The sequence below is a fragment of the Corylus avellana genome, chromosome 1 (assembly GCF_965113065.1).
Source record: "Corylus avellana chromosome 1, dhCorAvel1.hap1.2, whole genome shotgun sequence".
Lineage (NCBI taxonomy): Eukaryota > Viridiplantae > Streptophyta > Magnoliopsida > Fagales > Betulaceae > Corylus > Corylus avellana.
The window spans coordinates 14,848,292-14,872,784 of NC_142490.1; the positions used below are offsets into that span (position 1 = coordinate 14,848,292).

General features: G+C 34.0%; 2 protein-coding genes across 4 annotated transcripts; one reads left to right on the forward strand and one right to left on the reverse strand.

Moving 5' to 3' along the window:
- The first annotated feature begins 10,241 nt into the window (after positions 1-10,241).
- On the forward strand, positions 10,242-14,070 carry LOC132172817 (gibberellin 2-beta-dioxygenase 2-like). Its single transcript, XM_059584386.2, has 3 exons — positions 10,242-10,624; positions 12,931-13,303; positions 13,762-14,070. Exons 1-3 carry the CDS (start codon positions 10,242-10,244, stop codon positions 14,026-14,028), a joined length of 1,023 nt encoding a protein of 340 aa, XP_059440369.2. The 3' UTR covers positions 14,029-14,070.
- Positions 14,071-17,354: 3,284 nt separating this feature from the next.
- On the reverse strand, positions 17,355-22,434 carry LOC132172434 (putative pectinesterase 53). 3 transcript variants are annotated; one of them, XR_015909796.1, is made up of 6 exons: positions 22,050-22,434; positions 21,724-21,913; positions 20,369-20,572; positions 18,536-18,771; positions 18,239-18,387; positions 17,355-17,575 (listed from the first exon to the last, which is right to left on the reverse strand). XR_015909796.1 is itself a non-coding variant. In XM_059583936.2 (6 exons), the coding sequence occupies exons 1-5, from the start codon at positions 22,412-22,414 to the stop codon at positions 18,239-18,241; spliced, it is 1,149 nt and encodes a 382-aa protein (XP_059439919.2). In that variant the 5' UTR covers positions 22,415-22,434; the 3' UTR covers positions 17,355-17,575. The 3 variants fall into 3 exon arrangements, 2 of the variants coding, with proteins under 2 accessions (XP_059439919.2, XP_088368423.1); XM_059583936.2 differs by having other exon boundaries at positions 18,239-18,392; XM_088512297.1 differs by lacking the exon at positions 17,355-17,575 and having other exon boundaries at positions 18,214-18,387.
- Between the last annotated feature and the right edge of the window lie 2,059 nt (positions 22,435-24,493).

Here is a 24,493-nt window from a genome sequence, read left to right on the forward strand (position 1 = left end):
AGTAGAAAATCTAATGATTAAATTCTCGAAGCTAGAAACCGGTACACTAAATTGAAATTGCACGAAAACCTACGTACCGACCAAATTTGATATTTCTCATAAAATTATAGGCAATTCATACATCTCTTTGAAGCTTGATATTAATTCAGTAACAAAAAAGTGCTGTGACTTATTTGAAGGAATATATATCCATCCAATTAAGAGCCAAAAATGGTGGGGTTTTCACTCAAAGAGCACATGGTGATCACGTGATCCATCCAATTTCTTATCAAAGTTGATTGATTTTTGTTGGTCTCTGCACTCTCCCTTTGTGAGGAATACGCATGCCAATTCCATGGCTAAATATAATTCATTAATCATTAACTAGGTATAGCCTTTTTGGACCCAACAAGCAAACAAATGCAAACGGTTGTGTTCTACTTGTAGCCACTCTAGATCTCTGGATGAGGACGAAGAAACAAACTTTTGGAATTTTTATTTGTCAACTTGTCTGCTGATCATGCCACAAGAATATATATTACAAAAAACAGATTTTACATTATAATGACAATGTAAGTGTCTCTTCTTCTTCTTCCTCTCATATGATGTCTGCATATGTTGTTCTCTTCTTCACTGTCGGCTTGCCACTTATCACAACATGGGTGGTATTCTTGTTGTTTGTATTATTATTTTAAACGAGGTTAATTGTCTCCGACCGATCTCCGATCTACTTATGGTCGACGACTGGACGACAGATGGTGGTTGATTGAACAAGTCAAAGAGGGTTAGCACATAGCAGCAACAACGACATTCTACTAACTCAAGAGTGGTCAAGTGGATAATAACTTGAAAACGAAACATCACTGGCTTCAAAGTTGACTGTTGTCAAGAGGAGAAAGAAGAATGAAAAACCTAAATTCGACTCCAAACGACACCTATTCAAATGTCTAGGTGATTTACAAATATTAAGCTGAATAAGATCTGACCTAACAATTAATAATCAACCAAATACAGATATATAATGAAAAACAAGAACACAGATATTTGGTTACGAAGATGAAACCATTTAGAAAACTCTCTAAATGTAAAACCTCTACGGGGCAGCTAAACCCAAGAAATCAATCCACTATAAGAAGAATAAGGAATACAAGAAGAATTACAAAACCTTTGCAATTTACTCTTCCTTGTACAAGACAAGCGACCCACTTGACTTCTACCTCAGTAGCCCTTTCTAGAACATCTGGCACAATTCTTCTAAAAAATTTCCTTTCACCGGAACTCCAATTGGCTTCACGTATTTAATCTTTTCTCAAATAAAACTAGAACAATATCTCTCTCTCTAAGCTCTCTAATTTTTCTCTCCAAAATACGTACCTATCATAGGCACAATCGTTTGTTTAAATAGAGAATAAACTAACAAATCAGCAGCCATGTCCGGACAAGGATAAGTTGGTGTCCGGACATGGCTAGGGTTACATATGCGTAACCTAGTGGTGTCCGAACATCCAACTCTTGTGTCCGGACAGCCCATAGAAAAAGGGCTTGCTGGAAATTGGGTCCAGACCCAGCTTCTGGCGGTCCGGACCTCCCCTTCAAAACATAGTTTCTGGAAATCAGGTCCGGACCTAGCTTCTGGCGGTCCGGACCTGCCCTTCAAAACATGCTTGCTGGTTTTTGTGTCCGGACCCGACTTCTAGCGGTCCGGACAGGCCCTTCAACAGTTATTCTCTGGATCTTGGGCCCGGACCTGGCTTCTGGCGGTCCGGACAGGGCCTTCTAGAATCAACTTTCTGGACATGCTGGGATGCTTCATTTTCAACAACTTACATATAAACCGAATGTGCCAAAACATAACCTAACAAAGAAGAATATTTGTTGCCGACTAGTTAGAAACTTTGTAATAACCCACAACAGCAAGCCTCCAAGATAGCAAATTTAATGGAAAACATATTATATATATACACAGCATCTTGCATGAAGTTTAGGGCTTATGAATTCAGGGACTGAGGCAGACTTTGGTACGAGTAGGTGCAAAGGTCAAAAATTTTAGTAGGCAGAGACTAATAGGCAAAAAAAAAAAAAAAACATTTTTTACCTTATAATTTTTTATTTTCCTTGTTTTTTTTGGGGGGGGGGGGGGGGGGGGGAGGGGGAGGGGTGGGGGTGGCGCCACCCCACCTCCGTCACTGCTTATGATGCTGGTTCAACTATTAAAAGACAAGAGGTGGTCGGACTACTCCAACCACTCTTGTTAGATAAGGGTGACAATTCAGATTTATGGGTCGAGTTTGTGTTCGAGTTATGGGTATACATACGACTGACCATATGGGTCAACTCAAAACCAATTCATTTTATTAGTCAGTCAAATCCCTCAATCCTAACGGACACAACTCATAACTTTTCACCTAACCTACTCATATCTCTTGGGTTCTTTTATGTATTAATTAAGATGAAGTGGCTCATTTCTCACCATTCATTGCAAAAAGACGGTGATTTTAACTTTCACTTAACTTTTCTTATATGTCATGTTATTTCGACTGTTCGTTACAATGAATGCTCTGAATTGAAGGAAGCAAGTCCTTGTAGTTCTATCTAAAATTATAGGAGACCTTAATTCATCGAACCTACTCATATTCTTTCTTTAACCATCCACATTCATTATGCACTGTTATTCTATTATGTAATTGCATTTTGTCTTAATATTTTCTTGACTCATTATCATTAGCTTAAAGTCTAAAGATGTAACTGCATGCCTACAATTATTTTCCTTTGTGATTTATTGTTTTTCGCATAATTAAGATGTTCCCGTTAATCATGGTTGATTTTCCCATATTGATTCCATTATATATTTGTGCATTAAATTAATTAAGCCGAAGAAAAAATATTGAAAACATTCTCTTATAGAGTTCCCATTTCATGATTTAAATTAAATAGTAGTTACTTTTTCAATGTATTTTCGTTAGATAATTATATATTTTAATATAATAACGACAATTTAGTTCATGTTCACATAGATGCACAGGCAGCAGCTGTAAAATCCAGTGAGCTACAGTTGCATTATTTTATACATTTTTAGTCATGATCACATCCTAATCAGTATCATTATCGTACTATTTCTATCATTTCAAAACAACCATGCATCCAACCAAAATAGCCAAAACCTGGACACCATAACATAAAAACTGATTGTCAACTGCCCTAAGAATTGGTAACTAAAAATGAACATCATACAATTGGACACGAAATTAGAAATTAGTAATTAGTAATTAGTATGTTAGTTAGGTCAAAAGATTTAACCTATTTAATTAAATGAGTTTAAATGAGTAAATTTATGATTGAATTATATATATATAGTCTAATATTCATGCTTCGATATGACCTGAACTCAACACGTGAACATAAATTACCACCCCTAAGATGAAACTATCTATGGATCGGGTTAATGTCCCTATTGAGGACCACGATGATAGACAATAAAGAAATGAGAATTCTTCTATTGATGTCAATGGAGGAAGTGCATATAATTAACTAGCTAGCTAGGCTGTGCAATACAATTTGCATTTTATTTTCTATATATCGTGATCTTTTATATTTTATTTTAAATGGAGATGAGTTATTACATGGTCGATATTTTATTTTATTGCATTTAACGATACATCATATTACGTCATTTAGAATTTAAAAATAATGTAATAACATATTCACTCAATAGAATCATATACACCGTTAAATGCAACATAAAAAAATCCTGTTTAAATAGAATTCTAAAAAGTTATAGAAAGTTCTTGGCGCACGGATGACAAAAATGGTTACATAAGTAAGCATTGGTAACCAAAGGGAATTTTCTCATATTAACTGCCATGTCAATGTGATTATTATTATTATTTTTTTTTAAATAAATGTTTTATTTATTCTTCCAGTTTTGGTTAATCGATCTATCATCATTTAAGAAGTAATCATTCACCATTTCCACTTACTATGATCATCATTGTCATCATATTTACAATAGAACACTCAAGGATTTAGTTTCATTTGCAATAATCAATTGATAATAACAAATAATTAAAGTGATGAAGCCTTATCATACTTATAACACTGTCACATTATAATTGTTCCTACATATTACTACTACTACATTGTTGTTATAAACTTGTACATCTATTATTATTTACCGTTGTTAGTATTGGTTTGTATATATATAAGGGCAACTTATTTGTCAACTTTATCACAATCACACAAAAAAATTAAATTTTGCCTATCGTAAAGTTGTCAAAGTACGCTTAACCTCTGGATATGAAATCACTGCTTATATATATATATATATATATATATATATATAAGGGTGGCTTATCTATTATTTTTATATATATAAGGGCAACTTATTTGTCAACTTTATCACAATCACTCAAAAAAAATTAAATTTAGCCTTTTGTAAAGTTGTTAATGTACGCTTAACCTCTAGATTTGAAATCAATGCTTACATATATAAAATGGTGACTTATCTGTCAACTTTTTGACTGTAACTCAAAAAGACAAAACTTTTCCTTAAAGTAGAGTTATTGTTAAAGTACATTTAACCTCTAGATTTGAAATTACTGCTTATATATATGGTATTAATTATCTATCCCTATTAGGGCTACCATTAGTAGTATCTTGTTCACTAATTTACACAGCTATTGATAGAGAGTTAATTTGTCTACCATTCTAGCAAATATTAATTAATGGAGTGGTTAACATCAAAACTTTAACTAAATACTTCTTCTTGGCTGCTGCCTTGAAAAGTGAAAAGTGAAAACCTCCTATTTATTTTTCTAATTCATTAAGAAATTAATGCATTGCATCTTTTAGTTAGCAAGTGGCCGGGGGTTCCCCTTGATTGCGCGCTACGCACAAATCAGACATTGTTCTTTTTATTAATTATTTCAATTAAAAGACCAACAAAACATTGGATTAAATAACGGTGTGCACGTGGGGTTACTGTGTAGTCATGATGCTGATTTTATAAATTATTCCTCTCTCTCCTCCTCTTCTCCGCCACTTCATGGCTAGTCATTGTCGGGTAAAAATCGAATACATGATTCCACTCACAAAAACTGTGCATTGCTCGGGTGAAAACTCGAAAAACCAAACTCGTGGTATCAAGTTATCAACCAATGAGTCAACCATTAATTGAGCTAATCCTTCGAGGCAAGGTTTTTTTTTTTTTGAGCAAGAAGGTTGGAGGGGAAGGTCAATTGTAGCTATCCTACTTGAGTGTAATCATAGTAACACCAATCCGCGGGGCGCCGCTCAGGAGGGGCCTAGACAGTGGGAACCGCATGCGCTTTTTTAAGACCAATTCAGCCATATATAGCTTAACATCCGCCCCACTAGAGGATCAATGAGACTCAAGGTGACTAACACTAATGGGCTAAGGGATTCCTATTGCGGGAGTCAAACCCAGGCCCTAGTACATGCCCAACCTCATGGAGATTCCCTTGAGTAAACATACCTTATATCTTAACTTTCAATGAATATAATTTTCTTTTAACTTGGTTGAAGGAAATTTCCGCCCATTTTCAATACAATGTGGTTTTAATATATGAGTATCAATAATGCATACAAACTTAATTTTTAAAAAATTGTAATTCCAAATTGGAGTGTCCCAGTCGTCAGTGACACACTAGCTAGTGGGGGTTTAATTTTGTTAATTTCTACTGTTGAACCTGATATCATCTATGTTGGCATATATATATATACCTCCGGCCAATATGAACCTTTGGATAAAAAAAGTATATGATCAGCTGGTATCCACGATGACGGTTAGGGCTCCAAAGGGTGCCGCATGGAAGTAAATAAAGAGATGAGAATCTGCTTCCATTTGTCATAAAATTATATGAAAAGGAAATGTCTGGCTCATTTGAATTTTCCTCATTGCTTTGTCCGGTATGCCGGCCTTCACCATGAATTTAGGGGTCTTGTTTAGGGGAAAGAAAACCTTAATTTATAGGTATCAACAACCCTTACCAGTACATGTATTTTTCTACTTGGTGAAGAAATCATCTTTCTAACCAAATTTTTCATTCATTAAAAAAAAAAAAAAAAAAAAAAAAAAAAAGAAAGAAGAAGGTATTTTTGAATATTCTCTATCATTTTCTCTCTTTTTAATAAAAATTAAAGAAATCATTGAGAGAAAAAAAAAAAATTAAAATGGAATAGTTAGTAGGGTATAGTTCGTTGAAAAAGTTGGTAGCTAGAAAAAAAAAAAGAAAAAAAAAGTGACTTTTTTTGGTTAAAATGAAAAGAAATTGAATAAGTTCTCTCTTTATTTGGGATATGTTTTCTAATATATAATTGAATAAGTTTTCTCTTTATTTATAAGTCAAAATTCATAAATTGAAAGTTTATCCCCCAAATTTAACCCTTTTGACATTATTTGGATATTTAACACCAAGTTTTTGTTACTCTAATAAGAAAAAATAGGACAGGATCAGTGTAATAAGGTTGTTCACTGCCTTATGTGAGAATGCATTCAAACTTCACTTTATTCGGAAAAACATCCTAGTACGTAGCTCGAGTAGGGTATTCAAATTTCTGCCTAAACTAAATAGGACCTGAGGGTGCTGTTTCACACAAGGCTAGGCTACCCAATGGGCAACCTCATTGCACTAGATCGATGATCCTCAAAATATAATACTCCCAACATGAGAATATTTGTGTCTAGAATTGTAGACAATTTTTTATTTCAATTCCCTTATTTTTTGGGGGCATCTATGCATGCGCAAACACTTGGGGAATCTATAGGGCACTCACTATTCATTAGAGTCGAATTAACTAGTTATCTGAACACCTAATTAACCATGCTTTGTCTCCAAATTGTGGGTGAAATACTGATTTGATAATTCCAACAAAGAGAGAGAGAGAGAGAGAGAGAGAAAATAATCATTTGATAATGAAATACAAATACTGATTGACTAATTCGAACTTGGAAGCTTTGTTCAATTCATCCAACTATATATATAAAGAACACCAAAAATATTTGGCTTTTCAAATTTTCAAAGATTAGAGGACCAAAGTACAATTAAAGATTACAATCAAACCTGATTTCTATATTTATTTTATGCACAACTACTCCCCCACGCAAAAGGTATATATTGACCTTGTGGATCTTTTCTATTTTATAAAACAAATATTAATTTTTCTTTCATATCCGACACGTGAAATATTATTTAACTAAAATAGGGTAATTTGTAGAGGTTAGTTAGGGTTCAAAGTCATAATCTCTACTTTAATATCATATGAATTAATTTCTGCTTACTTCAAAAACTTAAACTAATAAAAAGTTGTGAATAATTTAAGTGTTTAATTAATATTTTAACCTACTTTAGCCTTGATTACCACAAAGAATCAAGCCCACGCTTAATCATTTACTAAATAACATTTTAGAAGACAAAAGTTGCAAAGAGAACCACAAAGAACTCATTTGACAGATAATTACTGAAAAAGAAAAATAAGCAATTATATAAAAGAGATTCTCATCCTTCTGTACATCATTAATTTCTTGGTATTGGTTGCTATATACTTGCTATAATCAGTGAAATTCATGCTTTAATGGCTTCACAACCTTAAAGAAGAAATGAAGTTGCTTTCATAAACCAAAGAAAATGAACCTGAAATATAATTAGATTGAGGTTCTATGATTAATTTAACTCTGCAAATGTGATTAATTTTTGGAATAAATTTTTGAAATAAGAATGCATGTATTATATATGATGATATGCACAATGATAAGAACGTTAAATTGGGGTGATTGATGGAGAAAGGAGTTTAATTGAGAAGTAAAAGAAAGTTGATTTAGACCTACCAATGCATCTTGGATAAGGCATAATTAAGATTAATTAGTGAGTAATGACTCATTAAAAATTAATTAGGATGGAATTAATAGATTTGTAAGTTCAAACCTTACTTGATAAGATTGAAAAGAAAACGAAAAGGAATTTATATTAGTTGAAAAATGAGAAGTTGCTTAACTCACGTTTTCTACTTAAGTTGTATATATTATTTAATTGAATGTATACCCGAAATAAATAAATAAAAAAGAAAAAAGTGAAAACGCTAATACCAAAGCATAATCAAATCCAAGTGCATTTCTGAGTAAGCTAGCACATGGTAGGCTCCATAAAAGAAGTTTAATTATACTTAAATTAATGCAAATATTTAATAAGATGAAGAGTGCATTTAGCCTTGCGATTTTACACGCCAATTGCACTATTTTTAAACAAAACCGCGAAAACAATCATGTTTAAGAGTGCATTTTAAAAAAATAGCGATTTGAAAAAAAAAAAAAAAAAATTCACATTTTTGTGCAGTATGGGGGGTGTATTTTTGCAAAACACACGATTCTAAACCTCGAACCTCGATTTTAAAAGCCGAATCACAATTATACCAAATGTTTAATTACGTTTTTAAAAATTGTGTTTTCATTGACTGCATTTTATATTCACTATTTTTCAAACCGCTAAATCAAACGGACATGAAAATTCAATAAAATATATCAAAGTCAAAAGTTCGATAAAATTCAAAACCTCAATTCCAAAAAACCGCACAACCCATCATATATATATAGACCCAAAAATCGCCTCGGTAAGGTGTGTGCCAATAATATAATCATTGAGGAAAATCGCTAGTCACATTTGTGCTACCACTCCTAAATGATTAATCAAATTACAATTAAAGCTCCTCTAAAATCACTTAAAATGCATAAGACTCTCACCTATTAAAGAACCAATATAAGACGTATCAACATAAACACCTTTCTAACCCACTCGCTCAAAGTAAGCAAATCATCAATCTAATACGAGACTAACTTTTTTAACGTATCAGAATACGCACACATATGATTTTTCTTGTTATATCAAACTTCCTTTCAACTTCAAGAATTAAAAGATACTTTAATCCATTGGAGTGTAAAAATAACCTTTTCCTTTGAAAATAATGGTGGACCATACAAGCCATAATTCACTTTGTATATTAATTGTTTTTGTAAATCACAAAAACGACACGTAAAGAAAAGAGTATAGTATACGTAAAGGTTAGAATTAAAGTACAAAATATCAATATCAATGTCGTTTTACTATAAGGAATTTAGGAGGCAATTGAGTCAAAATTGGAAGAGGTCAACAGGGCAGCTATGAGCTTGATCGGCCAAACAGCAGCGTTTAATTAAGACCACGCGCTTTTGAAAATCGTCCGTAAAACAAAATCCAATCGAAGGGGACAAACAGCCGCTACCAGGTTGGCCCCAACGGCCTCCACTTCTCACCCTCTGATACTTACATTTCCCCCCACACCTCTTAGAAAATATTCTATCATCCGAATTGCTAGCAATATACATGAAAGAGTAAATATAAAGTAAATTTTGAATTGTTCGTCCACCTGCTTGGACAAGTAAGAGTAAGCCCTATATAAACGTTTTTATATTTGTTGTTTGAATTGTTGATAAATTTTGAGTTATTTGTCCACTTATTTGGATAAATAAGCCCCATAAAGACTCTATCACATTTGCCATCTGAATTGTTAGATTCAGATCCGACAATAAGAGAGTGGACAAGAAGAAGGATTTTTCTGAGATTAATTGTCCGAATTAAATGTAATTTAGGTAACCTCAAAGAGAGAAAATTGCATAGTCTACTTGTCTCGTGCAGCTTGAGATATCTAACCCACTTGTTTGGGACAAATGGAACTTGCAACACCTTTTGTATAGGACTAATTTTGTATATAACGTGTAAAAGGGGGTTTTTTTTTTTTTTTTTTTGTGTTAAACAAGTGAGACCTGTAACTCTCTTTATGTAAAGCTATCCAAATTGCGTATAATTTGGAATAGTCAATTTGTAAAAGAATAGTAATGCCGTGTATGATGGGAAAAAGGCTTCCTTGTTTTTCTTTGTTTGTATGCAAGGTGATACATATAAAAACTAAAAACAACTATTCATTTTTGGACCGTCATGTATATATATTATACATTATACAAAGTCCATGTCACCTAAAATCACGATACCTTTTTTAATCAATTATATTGTTGATTATCTTAAAGACTCTTAACAATTATGATAGTCAGAGTAGCCCCCCCTCTTTTCTCTCTCTCTCTCTCTCTCTCTTTTCTCTCTCTCTCGGCTGTATAAAAGGGCACCATATATCTTCAACCATGACCATACCTCCAAAGCTCAAACTGATCATCGAATTCTTGATTTACTTTCTTTCTAATTCTATATTCAGAAACAAACATGGTGGTGCCTTCTCCCACCCCAATAAGATTAACCAAGAAAACAAAGGCGGTTGGGGTGCCGACCATTGATCTTTCTCTCAACAGGTCAATGCTATCTGAGCTAGTGGTGAGTGCCTGCGAAGAATTTGGCTTCTTCAAAGTGGTTAACCATGGGGTGTCGAATGAGATAGTTACGAGGATGGAGGAGGAAGGGGCGGAGTTTTTCTGCAAACCGGCGGCGGAGAAGAAGCGAGCGGGGCCAGCTAGTCCTTTTGGTTATGGGTGCAAAAACATTGGCCCCAATGGCGATATGGGTGAGCTTGAATACCTTCTTCTTCACACAAATCCTCTCTCTATTTCTGAAAGATCCATGGCTGTCTCCAATGACCCTACGAAATTCAGGTGACACCTCACATCTTTCTTCTTCTTCTTCTTTCTTGTGTTTGGAACTTTTTGGACATTATTTAAGTTACGTATTCACAAATGCAACAATGCTAAAAAAGAAGAAACAAAAACAAAAAAAGACATGGGAGAGAACACAAACACAATGCTTCTGTTTTGTGTTTCTTTTGTGCCCAACAGGTTCGCGGGTTTCATGGTTAGGATTAATGTGGCATGTTTGGTTCATTTTGTTTGAATTGTTATTTAATTAAATTAATGCTGAATATAAATAAATAGTGAGGCAGGGACATATATATTGTAAAATATAATAAAAATAGATAAAAGGAACTACTCTGAGACCTGAGTACATGTTACCTGGCCTGTAAAGAATTGGAGATCTAATTAATTAATTAAATTAATCTTGCTGATGAAATGGTGGGGAAGATTTGTTTAGTAGTGTACGTTTGGCATCCTAGAAAAGGACGTCTTTCCTTTATGAGAAAAGAAAGCATCTATATATATATATATTAATCGAACATAAAATATAAATAAATTATTAATTTCAGAGTTTGGCCTTCTTTTTTATTGAGTGTTTTGATTTAAAGGAAGAAATTGCAAGTTGAAAGAAGGAGTTGGACGTCTTTCTTTCTTTCTTTCTTTCATTGATTCCAATGATTCCATGGTACTTGATGTCTGATAAAGGTTTGAGCACATAGAAGAAATAAAGTGGACTTTTCTTTTGTTTTGATGTCTACGGCTGTTTATAATAGAGCCAAGCGTGCGATATTGTATACCTAGCTGCTAGCTATAGGCTATATATTGGCCTAAAAGCTGTTGGGCCCCAAGTCTAAGTGTCTAACACCCACTTTTCTGCCACAGAAAATCTAAGCTCTGACAAATCGCTACCAAACGTGCAACCCCAATCGATGGGAAATCATCTCGGTTGAGATTCCAATTTTTACCCCCCCGGCCCGGCCCCCGGCCCCCACCCCCGGTCCTTTTTTTTTTTTTTTTTTTTTTAATTATTAATAATTTGGATATAAAATATGAAAGAACACTTACGAGATATACTTATCCTAATAGACCGGTGATAGGTAGCGATTTACTTATCTTAATAGACGGGTGATAAGTAGGATGTCCAAAACTTGTTTTTATATTGCTAGTAATTTAGGCAACCATTTTTATTTTGAAAACAGAAGACTAAAGGAAGAATGAAAAATGTCAACAAACAAAACAAAGCCCTAATTCTTGATTCAACTCTTTGAGTTTGGCTTGTAGTGAAAAATCATTGATTTTTTTTTTTTTTTTTTTTTTGGTGCAAAAACTAAATGGTGGAGATTGTAAGATTCGAGAATAATTACATTTATTTTTCGATCAAAAGCAATTTTTTAATGTTTATTTTTACAGCGAAAAGATTTTTAGTAATTTTTTCACCGGTAGCAAGGGAAACCCGAAAGTAAATAAAGGGAAAAACTTTGCTTTTGTGTGTGTGAGCCACCATTGTAACAAACAAGCATGGCATGGCTCTTTCAATTCGAAAATTTGTAGGGACTATAAGTCTATAACATTGTAGGAGCTCAAAGTAGAGTAACAATTGTAAGAAGAATCCAACCTCTACCATATCTTTCCAAAGATTTTTTTCTGTGAATATATATGCTATTGAAGTAGAGTAAATGATTATATACATATGAAGCATGCCATGTGAAAGTTGGCACCATATTCCTTGAATCTTGCCTGCCCAAGTCTCTGTTAAAGGGATTTCATTGAGAAAGAGAAACACAATATCCAAATACTTGTGCTAGCTGTGCTTGCCATGGCATGGCCCCCATTTAGAAATGACCCCCACTAGCTGGTAAGGATATAATTACTTGTATGAAGACAACAAAGAAAGAAATCAATAACTTCACAATCAAATCAAGAAAATGTGTTCAACCTTCCACGTGTTCCAATTGAAATTTGGGATTCAAGTAACGGCGACACTTTTTACTGTATAAAGAATTTCATAGGTCAGGACAAATTTTTTCATTGACCGCATGAATTGTTAACAGTAACTATGAAAAAGTTTTTATAGGGCTCACTTGCCCCAAACCAAAAGGTAGGCGATCAACATTTGTTTGGATATAAGGGTCTCATTTTAACTCTCTTACATTTGTAGCTCAAATTGACATTTATTTTTAAAATATGTCATTTTTACACACATTTTCAATAAATTGAATTATATATATATATTAAAAATATATATATTTTGAAGAAAAATTTGTTGGAAATAATAATGTTCTTTTGGGTAGAATGACATTTTTTTTTTTTTTTTCATTTTTTGTTTGCAGTGATAGAGTAAATAATTACATACAAGCAGTGAAGGAACTAGCATGTGAGATTCTTGATCTAATGGCTGAAGGCCTATGGACCCGCGATAAGTGCGCCTTCAGTAGGCTCATCAGAGATGTCGACAGTGACTCACTTCTCAGGCTCAATCACTATCCTCCGATGAATGATATCAATGATTGGGATCCATCACCAAAACTTTATCAGTGTACAAACAATCGGATAGGATTTGGGGAACATTCTGACCCTCAGATCTTGACCATCTTGCGATCCAACGACGTGTGTGGCCTTCAAATATCTTTGAAGGACGGGTTGTGGGTCCCAGTCCCTCCTGATCCCCGTGAGTTCTGTGTTTTCGTCGGCGACGCTCTGCAGGTTGGTAATAATCAAATGAATAGTCAAATTGAGGTTTTTAACAGTTTTACTGCTGTTCAAATTGTTAATAATTTAAATAGTAAATAGGAGAGAACTTTGATCAAATTCATTTGTCCCAACAGATTTCAAATTATCTGTTCACTTATTGAGACATTTGAGTTTCATAAAAACTCTCTTATATTTACATTAATAAAGATAAAAAAATAAAAAAACTTAAAGTTTTGGGTTAAAAAAAACTATTTTAAACATCATAATAAAAGTCAAAATAACAAGAAAAAATAATAATAATCAAAGTAAGTCGCTTTTAGAAGTGAGATGGTAACTTTTTATTTTACTAATCAACGACTTTGAGTGGGGTAATAATTATATACTTGATTAAAAATACACATAAAAATTACAGTGCTCTAAGTAGAGATTAAGTGTAATCTACTCACATAATTTTTATATTGACAATGAAGGCTTTGACAAATGGGAGACTATTGAGCGTGAGACACAGGGCATTGGCAAACTCAGTGAAGCCAAGAATGTCAATGATGTACTTCGGGGCTCCATCCCCTAACGAATGGATTTTTCCGTTGCCGGAGTTAGTCTCACCGGAGAATCCAAGTCTCTATAAGCCCTTCACTTGGGAGGAATACAAGAAAGCTGCATATTCCCTCCGATTGGGAGATTCCCGTCTCGACCTCTTCAAGATTCATTCAGCTGATCATCATAAAAATCAATGAAATTGAATCATTATGCAATCTTGTACCATTGATAGGACACGGGTCAGAAATAGGAGGAAAAAAGAAATTATTTGGGTGGTATATAGCTAGGCCTCATTTCAAGTTATAGAGACTTCAACTTGTGGGGACATTTTTGCTTCCAGCACCTTTCCTATTATTTATGCTAGAGTAAATATCATTTATTTACCTCCTTCTGGTTATGGATAATTATAAATTAACTTCGTTGTCTTTTAGAAATTATGGAAAATTATTAATTTATAATTTGTGGGAAATACGTTTGTTTACTTTTTTTCTTACCAAGTAAAAAAAACATATAACAAACAACTCAAAATACAAAGCATTCCTCAAAACACAAAAGAGCTCATCCTACCGCGTTGATATGGAAATGTACGTGCATCAGCTTTTTGAATTTTCTTTTCTTAACAAGGGTTGATGGGCATAGCCACATCAAACTAATGAGATTAATGTGATCGTAGGGTGTAGTATGTATCATTAATTACTCGACACTAAAAACTATTTTTTACTTTTATGTCAAATCAAAATACGTTTTTTGAACAATAAAATAAAATACACTATCCCAAACTGAATCCGGGTCTTCAACAATTGCCAAAAACTCATTCGAACAAGTGAGCTTATAAATTTTTTTCACATTTATTATCCAAATTACTATCGATCTAGACCATAAAATTTCAGAAAGTATCTTCCTCCAGAACAAGTTAAAACAACTACCCTATTATGTTGTGATTTCTTTTTTGTGGAAATTATTTTCCTCAAGGCTGCCCCACATGTCAATGTTGATTGATTTTCTATCTCAATAGTACGATATGCACTTCTAGCTTGCTTTCAAGAGGACAAACATTCCTCTTGAAATATATGTGGCGTATATATAATCAATTATATATATAAATAGATCTAGTTTTTAGTGGACTATATAGTACTTGCGTCTCTGTCCGACACTTTCTTGTCGCACGCATGCGTGGTTGCCTTGATCATTGATTTAAGTAGGTATACCTAGGAAAATAACACGATACCAAAGTCTTAGTTCAAAAGTTGGTCTAGAAATTGGTCTTGTGTCACGATCATTTTACCAATTACGTTCAAAAATTTAGGTTTTGATACGGACATTTCTTTATATATTAGCTTCATATATATATATATATATATGACCAGCTATCTTGCTAGGGTATGATGATCAATATTGATAGATTCTACTAATTTCTGATGTCCCACTAACTTACAATCAACTAGAAGAAGAAAGCATTCAACACACACTGAGGAGAGAGGCCCTCTCCTGGCTAAAGAGATTGATCGAAAACTTAATTGCCTCCATTCAGTCTCACCAACTATGACAAAGATTAATCAAAGTCAGAGGTTGTTCTATCAGCAAGAAGAGGTTTCTTGAGAGAGAGCTCTTTGATCAATGATGAAAGTTAGGTTTGAAAATAATCAGAACCTTTTTTAATCAATTCCTTAATTCTTCAGCCAGACTTTTGGAATATATTAAATATATGTTTTTGATTATGACCCATCTCATAATTCACAACACCCGGCCCATATTCAAAATGAGCGTTTGAAATATTAATTAAATGATTAATTTCAACATAATTTCTATCCGATTACGTTTTTGAATTTAACAATATATATATATATATATATATATATATAGGTGGTAAATCAGATTATTGAGATTATTTGATTCCATCAATGTTTGAAGATAACCATCTGTCTCTCATGAGTCATGAGGTTGTCCAACGCTCATTGACTCATGCAATTATGTAAAAGAAGATAGATGGCTGGCCAACTTCTCAGAATACTTGTATGGCAAGAATTGCATGAAATCAAGAAACTCACGTTCAAAATATTTCTTAGTACACAAACATATATATATATATATGCTGCATGAAGAAGCTACTTTTTTGGGTTTTTCAGATTCCAATTTTGCCCATTAGTCCATCCAACTTATTTTTAGTTGGGTAACGCTAGCTACACTTCATTCCTATTTATCACAGTCATTTCACATTTACGTAGGGCCGACTCGATACATTTTGAGAACTAAGACGATAAGTTTAAAAAAAAAAAAAAAAAGCATTTTTCTTATTTTTAAAGGAATTATTTTGAATTCACTTTAATTTTTATGATATATAAGATGAATCATCACATGATCAGGACATGTGTAGCATAATTAGCATTGAATGTTAAATCAATCCATGTGGTAATGCAAATGATCCAATTGGTAATTGAGATCAAAATTTATTTCTGTCCCTTTTAACTTTCTGATCGGAATTTTGGTTGCTTAATGCTTTTTGCCCAACGGCAACAAATCTCTACCCACAGTACTGTAATTGAATATTATTATTATTTTCATTCGCTCAATTCTCCCCAAGAATAGAACGTTTAAAGTTTGAAAAATGGGTTGTATTTAAGAATGTCTTTAATATTATTTGATTCCTTTATTTAATGCTATCAATTTTGAAAGCTAGCCTTATTTCATTTCAAGAATGAAATGTTGGAGAATTATGTTTTTAGGAGAATCAAATGATATTAATGCTTTTCTAATTACTTATTTACCATAATTAGGGGGCCTTAATTAAAGAATATTGACTATAATTAGGCTTTTAAATATTTTTTTTATGAAAAAAAAAAAAATCCTTATTCATTGAGGATCTTATTTGATACCTTAGGCGGCCGCCTAATGGTGGGGAAACGGATCATCTTCATTTTCCTCCTAAATGCACTAAATAATACTCTCCATTTCAAATGGATCATTTTCCTAATGGTGGAGCCAACCCTGATATGACGTGTTTTAAGTATTTTCCTTTAATTTTTTGAAGCGACGGTAAAAACCACTATCAAAATTCCCTCGACTTTCCGGCCACCTAATTTTCATCAAGAAAATGTAAGAGGGTATCTTCGTAAGATCATTAATGCTCCAAAAATTATTTTTTTAAGGAAACAAGAAGCACATATTTGCTTGGAGAGTGATGATACACAACACGCCGGCATGCATGAATAGTCATGCACGGCTAATTTTTTTTTTTTTAATAATTATAATATTAAAATATTATATTTTATTATTTTAAAATATTAAATCACCCGGGCATGCATGACTGTTCATGCACATCCGGCATGATGTTTAACATCACTCTTGCTTGGATCTTATTCAATGATTTTTTGTTTTTTGTTTTTTTTTATTATTATTATTTTTGGAAATTCTTATTCAATGATTCAGTGGGGTAGTTAAGGAGATGTTGAGCTATATATATATATATATAAAGAAGGGTGTGAGGAGGCTCATCTTCATGAAGCCTATTGTCCCTGAGGCTTAGGATCGAAAAATGGCGTCGTTAGTGTTACTATTGGGAGCAATACTGAGACGCTGCCAAAACGACATCTTTCCCTGCGACTGGACGACGTCGTCGGAGGTCAAATACGACACGAATCACGATGTGGGAAATCATGGGAATGCACCCTCCGATGACTACGTTGGAAGTATTGTCAGCAAGGTCGACGATTACGAGGATGCCCACACCTGGAAAATAGATGAGTCCTGCGTTTGGCCTAATTATTAGAAACAATATTTAATTTCCCTACCTCTTGTTTGTTCTTAATTCCTTAACCTCATATTATCCATCTTTTCAATTGTATAAACACTCTTGTTGATGGGTTAATTAATTAAGTATTCCTAGTTTATCTAGCTAGAGGCAGAATAACATGTACGACGTCGTTAATTAGCAAATTTTCCCATGTTCTGTTTCTGTACTGGGGGATAGAATAAGCATCATCATGATTTTATATATTGTTTCTTCTAGTATTTAGGGTCAAAGACATTAACATTTTTAAGGAAAATTTTTGAAAATTTCATGACTTATTGACAGCCAAGAAAAGCACCGGCAATGACGATTTATGTCAAGCCGCCGGAAAATTATGCGCCGGTAAAAGCTAGCGGTATTTTTAAGTGATTACAAGGAAACAAAGAAGGATTTTTTTTTATTTTTTATATTGTGTTCTAATTGTTTTGAGACAAATTAATTAATCTGAAAATCCTCATATGCTAAATATTTATTTTTGGGCCATCTCACATGCATCATACATAAATTGCCAATAATTTTCAAGAATATTCAAGTTTGAGGAATATATATATATATGGTTGACCATGCACACATGCATTAGAAAGGTGATGGTTGAAGCAAAAGAAAAAGACTATAATCACCTAATATTGTCCCATGAGCCAAGAATCGCCTTCAACAAAATGAGTCCCAATAAAAGGCTTGGCCTCTTCATCCCCAAGCATTCGAGCCCAAGGCACTCTTCCTGTGAAGTTGGCTCCTGGTCCACTGCACTTGTATTCTCCATAATACACTTTACTACAACAACACAAAGAAGAGCACACTTATGATTAACTCTAGGGCAAGAGCCCGTTTGCTTTTTAACGGTTTCAAAACGTGCAGTTTAAAAAAACTAGTGATTAATTTCAAAACATAGTAAACGGTTCAATGAATCAACTTACTAATCGCGATTTTGATCGCCCCAATCGCTCCACCCTTGGGGAAGAACAATCTTGTCCAAAAAGGTAAATGAGAAAATGACCCTGGAATAATCACCCCAAGCTCTACCAAGGTAAATATGGCCACTCCCTGTTACCACACCATCTTTGAAGGAAAACCCACTTGACAATGAGGCATTTGTGCGTTTTTGGGCTGTGAGGGAGGCCACCTTCTCGGCTGTGGAATTTAGATAGCAGTTCTGCCCATGTATAGAAAATAGGCTTAATTGTCAGTCATCCTATCTATCAATTGTGTTGGGCTATAACCCCTATCAAATTCTAAATTTGAGCCTCAGCCTTTTGAAGTGTTAACTTGAAAAATCCTTGGATTGGGTTCTCTGGCTATTCTACTATTGATTAAATGATCAAATTTATTAATTTAAACTATTAAAAAAAATGATGATTTAATATAGTATTAGAGCAAAGATCTCGAGTTCAAATTTTATCTCTGTAATTTTTAATCATTTAATTAAAGTATTAATTAAATGTTTAAATTTATTTATTTTTTTCCTATAAACTTAAGCTTTTAGGTTGAGTGGTGATTTAATGTAGTATCAAAATAAAAGTCCTGGATTTGAATCTTATACCTGTCAAGTCATCCCTATTTCAGTTAAATATTTTATGTGTTAAGCCTTTCTTATTAAAGGAGAGTGAGTTTGAACCCACAAGTAAGAGGCAGTGTTAAAGTATTAATTAAATAACGAAATATACCCTTTGCTTAAGCATTTCGAGTGTAAGGAATTTTGATGAGAGGCTTCTGATGAAGCTCACTTTGTGACGTCCCACATTGCCTAGGTATAAAAAAGATGATGTGTCTATATGAAATATACTCTTTCTAAATGGTATGAGGCATTTTGGGGGTAAACCCAATAATAAAACCGTTCAGGCTTGGCCCAAAGCGGTGTACAAGCCCATGAGGGTCGCCAGCGAGATTGTAACGTCCCACATTGCCTGGGCATGGAAAAGATGATGTGTTTATATAGAATATACTCTCTCTAAATGGTATGAGGCATTTTGGGGGTAAACCCAATAATAAAACTATGCGGGCTTGGCCCAAAACGGACAATATCATACCACTTGAAGCAAGGGTGTTACATATGATATCAGAGCTATAGCAGGAGCGTGCACAAGCCCATGAGGGTGACCAGCGAGATTGTGATGTCCCACATTACCTGGGCATGAAAAAGATGATGTGTTTATATGGAATATACTCTCTCTAAATGGTAGGAGGCCTTTTGGAGGTAAACCCAATAATAAAACCGTGCGGACTTGGCCCAAAGCGGACAATAGTATACCACTTGAAACAAGGGTGTTACACACTCAGTGCTCATGGTGATTTAACAATCACTATGCCTAAATTATAAAGAATTTTTTGCAATTGTGAGAGGTTTCATTAAAACTCATTTGAAATTAACCTGACTGAATATGGGTTTCATCGGAAGACTCACAATCAGGGGGCAAAACTACATCCCATATTTCCCCAAAACTTTTAAAACATTCCCTTAGAATTTTTTAGAATTTTTAAAAAAATTAGAATATGCCGCTTCTAATTTTTTTATTTTATACTTCTGCCTCCCAAACTATGATTGCTAGTTTCGCCCTCGCTCACAATATTGTTGGGGCATGTGACCTCCAAATAAACCCTATGGAAGGTTTCTAACAATTGCAAAGATCCGGTGGGGGATATCCACCTACAAAAGTCGAGTCCTGAGCTGGCTAGCACCACCTAGCTAGGCCTGGGGCCAGCCCATAATCCCATTGAATCATTGATATGGGGTACCCTAATGATTGACTGACCTCATAAAGGGATCTGCCATAGCCGAAGATGAAGTCCACTGAGCCCTGGACATAGCAATTCTTGAAGTAGTGCATTCCCTTGTGGTCATAGAGTGTGTCTTGAGCCCCATAGAAACTGCAGTTATAGAATGCAGCCTTGGTCCCTGAAATGCGAAGCGCCACGCCTTGTCCTCCAATGGATCCAATGTCATGTGAAGCTGTGTTCTACATTTACACATATTTATTTAACAAAACAAAATTTAAAATTTTCTGTTACAAACAAAATCAAAGATTAAGAAAGGAAAAAAGAAAAAAAGAAAAAAAAAAAAAAGGATTAATTGCATTTTGACACGAGAATATGACGTAGATCAAGGTGCATTGGAGGTTCGAACGAGATTTGAATATTTTATCAATTTTTAAATCACGATTACTCAGAGCTTTAGTTGACTTAGGAAAAAGTTGTGAATCTGTTGTTGTTTGTCATTGTGATCTTATTACGTCACGGTGCATCATAGTAGGATCCATTATAAATAAATTATCTTTATTTCATTTCACTTGAAATTGAAAGATGGATGGGGCCATGCCTGCAGCCTCCCTCCTCTCATAGAAAAAATTGTTAATATTAAAGAAAATGTTGACATATTTAGGGTCCTTTTTAATCCTAGCTTTATTAATTATGATAGTCTCCTTCTAGAAGATAATTTAATACAGTCTGGCCCTCCCCAATTCCGTATATGTAATTGAAAGGGTGCGTGCCTGGTTGTAATTGTAAAATACAGCAAAAATTTAACACACAGAAAAAAGAACAAAAATAGGAAGATAAAGCAAAAGTTGACAAAAGAAACTATATATGCACAACTCTAATTTTTGGGAAAGTTAAACATATACCCTTAATATGAGCTATAATTGAAATGGGCAATTTCATGTGAGCGATCGAGCAATCAAGCTTTACTTTATTTAGACAGTCTCTCACATGAGTCCGCCCATTGCACAGTACAATAGACAATTTCATAGCCCAGAATCTCGATCCCGAGCTATACAAATTTTCAATGATATGACCCGGCAATAAAAAATCTTTTTTTTTCTTTTTATGTGCAAAAGTAAGTTTCATTAATTAAATAAAAGCAAGACACAGATTGAGTGAGAGACCCAACAATCTCCTCAGTACACATAAGCCAAATAAATGATTCCATCTAATAACTTCTTGGCTCACCGACCTAAAAAAGGGCCACAAAATAAGACATGTTTTGTAGCAGACCAAAATGTTTTGTGGGAATTAAAGAAATGTAGCTTCAGAATTCAAACAAATATTTCTTGTGAACTTTTGTGTTCAACGTATGAAAAAATTCTGTTACTTAATTTGTCAGTTTAATTACCTCAAACTTCATGTTGACGGCCACAAAGTAATTTGCATTCACGGCAACCGTTGCACTATGATATGTCCCTAACGGCCTCCCATCTCTGCTGGCCGTCGATGCCGTGTCATTCCCGGTGACGGTTGGTGGATCGCTAGCATTTCCTAAAAATGTAACAAAGGGCAAAGCTCTAGGGATGACAATCTTCTCCCTAGACTCCCCACAAGTTAGTATCTTTAATTTATTATACGTCTGACATCTGTCTTTAGAACATGTGATTAAAAAATGTACTCAAGATAAGAATCACGTGCTCTTAAAACGTAAGTAATTATTAGAAAATAACGTACCTATAAATGCCCGGTTTGATCATCAAGATTACTCTCCTAGTGTTGTTTAAGGGGATGGTGTTAAGAGCTTCTCTAATTGTCATGAAGTCACCAGTCCCATTTTGACAAACACTTACTATCACTTTGTTGATCTCAGCCAGCCTCAGCTTCACATCAAGAACATTCCGGCCAACGGCCGACGTCGTTTCAACAATGGATTCCGCGCCTTTCAATGCGGCCTTCCGTCGATAGTTTTCGATGTTCCAGGATACCCATTTGTTGTATTCTATGTCTCTATCAGAACTCCAGGAAGAAGATGGCAAAGTGACATTGAACAGAGAGAGAAGCAAGAGGCTGATGAGTTGGAGATGGGATATGGAAGCCATGAGAATGCTACGGCTGTGAGAATATAATGCTACGGGTGTGAGAATATAATATGCTAATGGGTGCATGCTTTATAATTTAGAAATGGAATGAGATAATGACTGTAATTACTATAATGACCTTCAATTTTGCACAAGGATTTTCTGGGAAATTGGTGCAGCAATTGAAAGAGTCTATATGACCCACATGTTAAAGTAGGTAGCTAGATAGTCTAAAATTTATTTAGGTTGGTGAGTTCATATGAACGCTCTCAATTTATTGTCATAATAATTTAAATAACAAATTGCCAAAAATCCCAGTTCTTCAATTTTGCTCTACCCAACTCATGTCAGGCCATCAGAGGATATGGATATCACAAATTGGAAATCACACGGCTAATTGAAAGAGGACTATATATAGTCAACCTTTTTCAACCTTTTTAAATTCCCACAAATCCCTATAGTCAACATTTTTTTTTTTTTTTTGGCCAAAGAAGCTGCCCTTTTCCCATGACTTTTAAAATTCCCACAAATCTCACACAGAGACGTTAAGTCAAATCTCAATCCTCCTTCTTAGAATGAAAGGTTCCAACTTTATTTGACATTAATAAATTGGGGTGAACTATTGGTATTGGATGGGTCTTGCAAATAAATAGATTTTGATTTAAGGTTACCAAGAGAGTCAAAATTCCAAGTTAAAAACAACGACATAAAAAGAGTGAAGTTTTTAATTAATACGGAGGGAAATTGGTTTTTTAATTCTTGAAAAAGGGCTGCTAGATATACCAATACTTTTTCCCAAATGATATGAACCCCACATTCATTTAAGAAAAAAAAAACAATATAAATCTATTTATTTATTAAATAGACCAGATCATTTGAGAAAAAAAATTTGAAAGAAAGTGTGGAGATGTCTAGTACTATTATCATTCTTGAAAAGTTGTACCAAAGTGTGCAGATTTTTGGCATTTTTGGTCTTTTTAATGTTATTTTTTGAAATAATATTTTTTTCCCTTACATAAAAATGAGAGTGTGTAAGATTAGATCCTATGTTTCATACCAAAAAAAAAAAAAGTATACTTTCATGTACTCAAATCGGCTGGGACTACACTTAATGACGCGGAGGTCACTAGTTCGAATCTCCCTTCCCCTAAAAAAATAAAAGCCGAATAAAAAAGAAATTGGAGACAATGATTTGGTGGGAGCTAGTTTGGTGTTAAATATTTACATCTACCATTAGGAGAGAGTCCAAAAAGGCTACATCTTGCTCTTATTTAAGATATTTTCAATACAAAAGACTTATATTTAGAGGAAAATTGGGTAGGTGGAGATAAAATGATTAAACAACGATGTTTTTATAGACAATTTTTTTTAGTTTATATATATATATATATATATATATATATATATATATATTTTAATATTGTTCCAACATTAGTTTAGTAGGTGTGGTTGTATGTATTACTTTACTCAGAGATGAGACATCTTACTCTTTTACATAGAGGATAATTTCCTTCTCACAAATGTGAAATGTCAGAGGTGCTTGTTCTTTTTCTTTTTTAGTAGGTGTGGTTGTATGTATTACTTTACTCAGAGATGAGACATCTTACTCTTTTACATAGAGGATAATTTCCTTCTCACAAATGTGAAATGTCAGAGGTGCTTTTTCTTTTTCTTTTTTCTTTTTCCTTTTTCATTTTTCTTTTCTTTTATTCTCATTTTCTTCTATACGGGTGATTGCAGAAACAATTTATACAAGCCTCTCCTGTGGTGGCCCCTTTCAATGGCCCAGTCGTGTAGCTTCTAGCACTACCTGTCCTATTGAGGCATTTAACTCTTTTTGCTTGCTTTAACATGTCCTCGGATCTAAATAAACTAGTCCGTTTGACAATCCACTCATTTAAATTCGATTCGAACTCAATTAGTGAATGAAAAAACCCGCTCATGACTGCAAAACCCCGCTCGCTTCTAGCACCACCTCTCCTATTGAGGCAATCAAGTCCCTTTTACTTGCTTTAACATGTCATCGATCCCTCGAAGCAGATTAATCAAAGATTTCGTCTAATCGCTATTCATAGTCACCTTTTTCTTGATTTTGTGCCA

What these genes read in the sequence shown, in the direction of transcription:
- LOC132172434 (XM_059583936.2), bottom strand. Translation starts at nt 22,414, where the DNA reads ATGGCTTCCATATCCCATCTCCAACTCATCAGCCTCTTGCTTCTCTCT. An exon ending in CCGTCAACATGAAGTTTGAG is followed by an intron (nt 20,573 to 21,723) that starts GTAATTAAACTG and finishes GTGTAAATGTAG; the next exon opens with AACACAGCTTCACATGACAT. An exon ending in ATGGCAGATCCCTTTATGAG is followed by an intron (nt 18,772 to 20,368) that starts GTCAGTCAATCA and finishes ATACATGGGCAG; the next exon opens with AACTGCTATCTAAATTCCAC.
- LOC132172817 (XM_059584386.2), top strand. Translation starts at nt 10,242, where the DNA reads ATGGTGGTGCCTTCTCCCACCCCAATAAGATTAACCAAGAAAACAAAG. An exon ending in AATGACCCTACGAAATTCAG is followed by an intron (nt 10,625 to 12,930) that starts GTGACACCTCAC and finishes TTTTGTTTGCAG; the next exon opens with TGATAGAGTAAATAATTACA. An exon ending in TCGTCGGCGACGCTCTGCAG is followed by an intron (nt 13,304 to 13,761) that starts GTTGGTAATAAT and finishes TTGACAATGAAG; the next exon opens with GCTTTGACAAATGGGAGACT.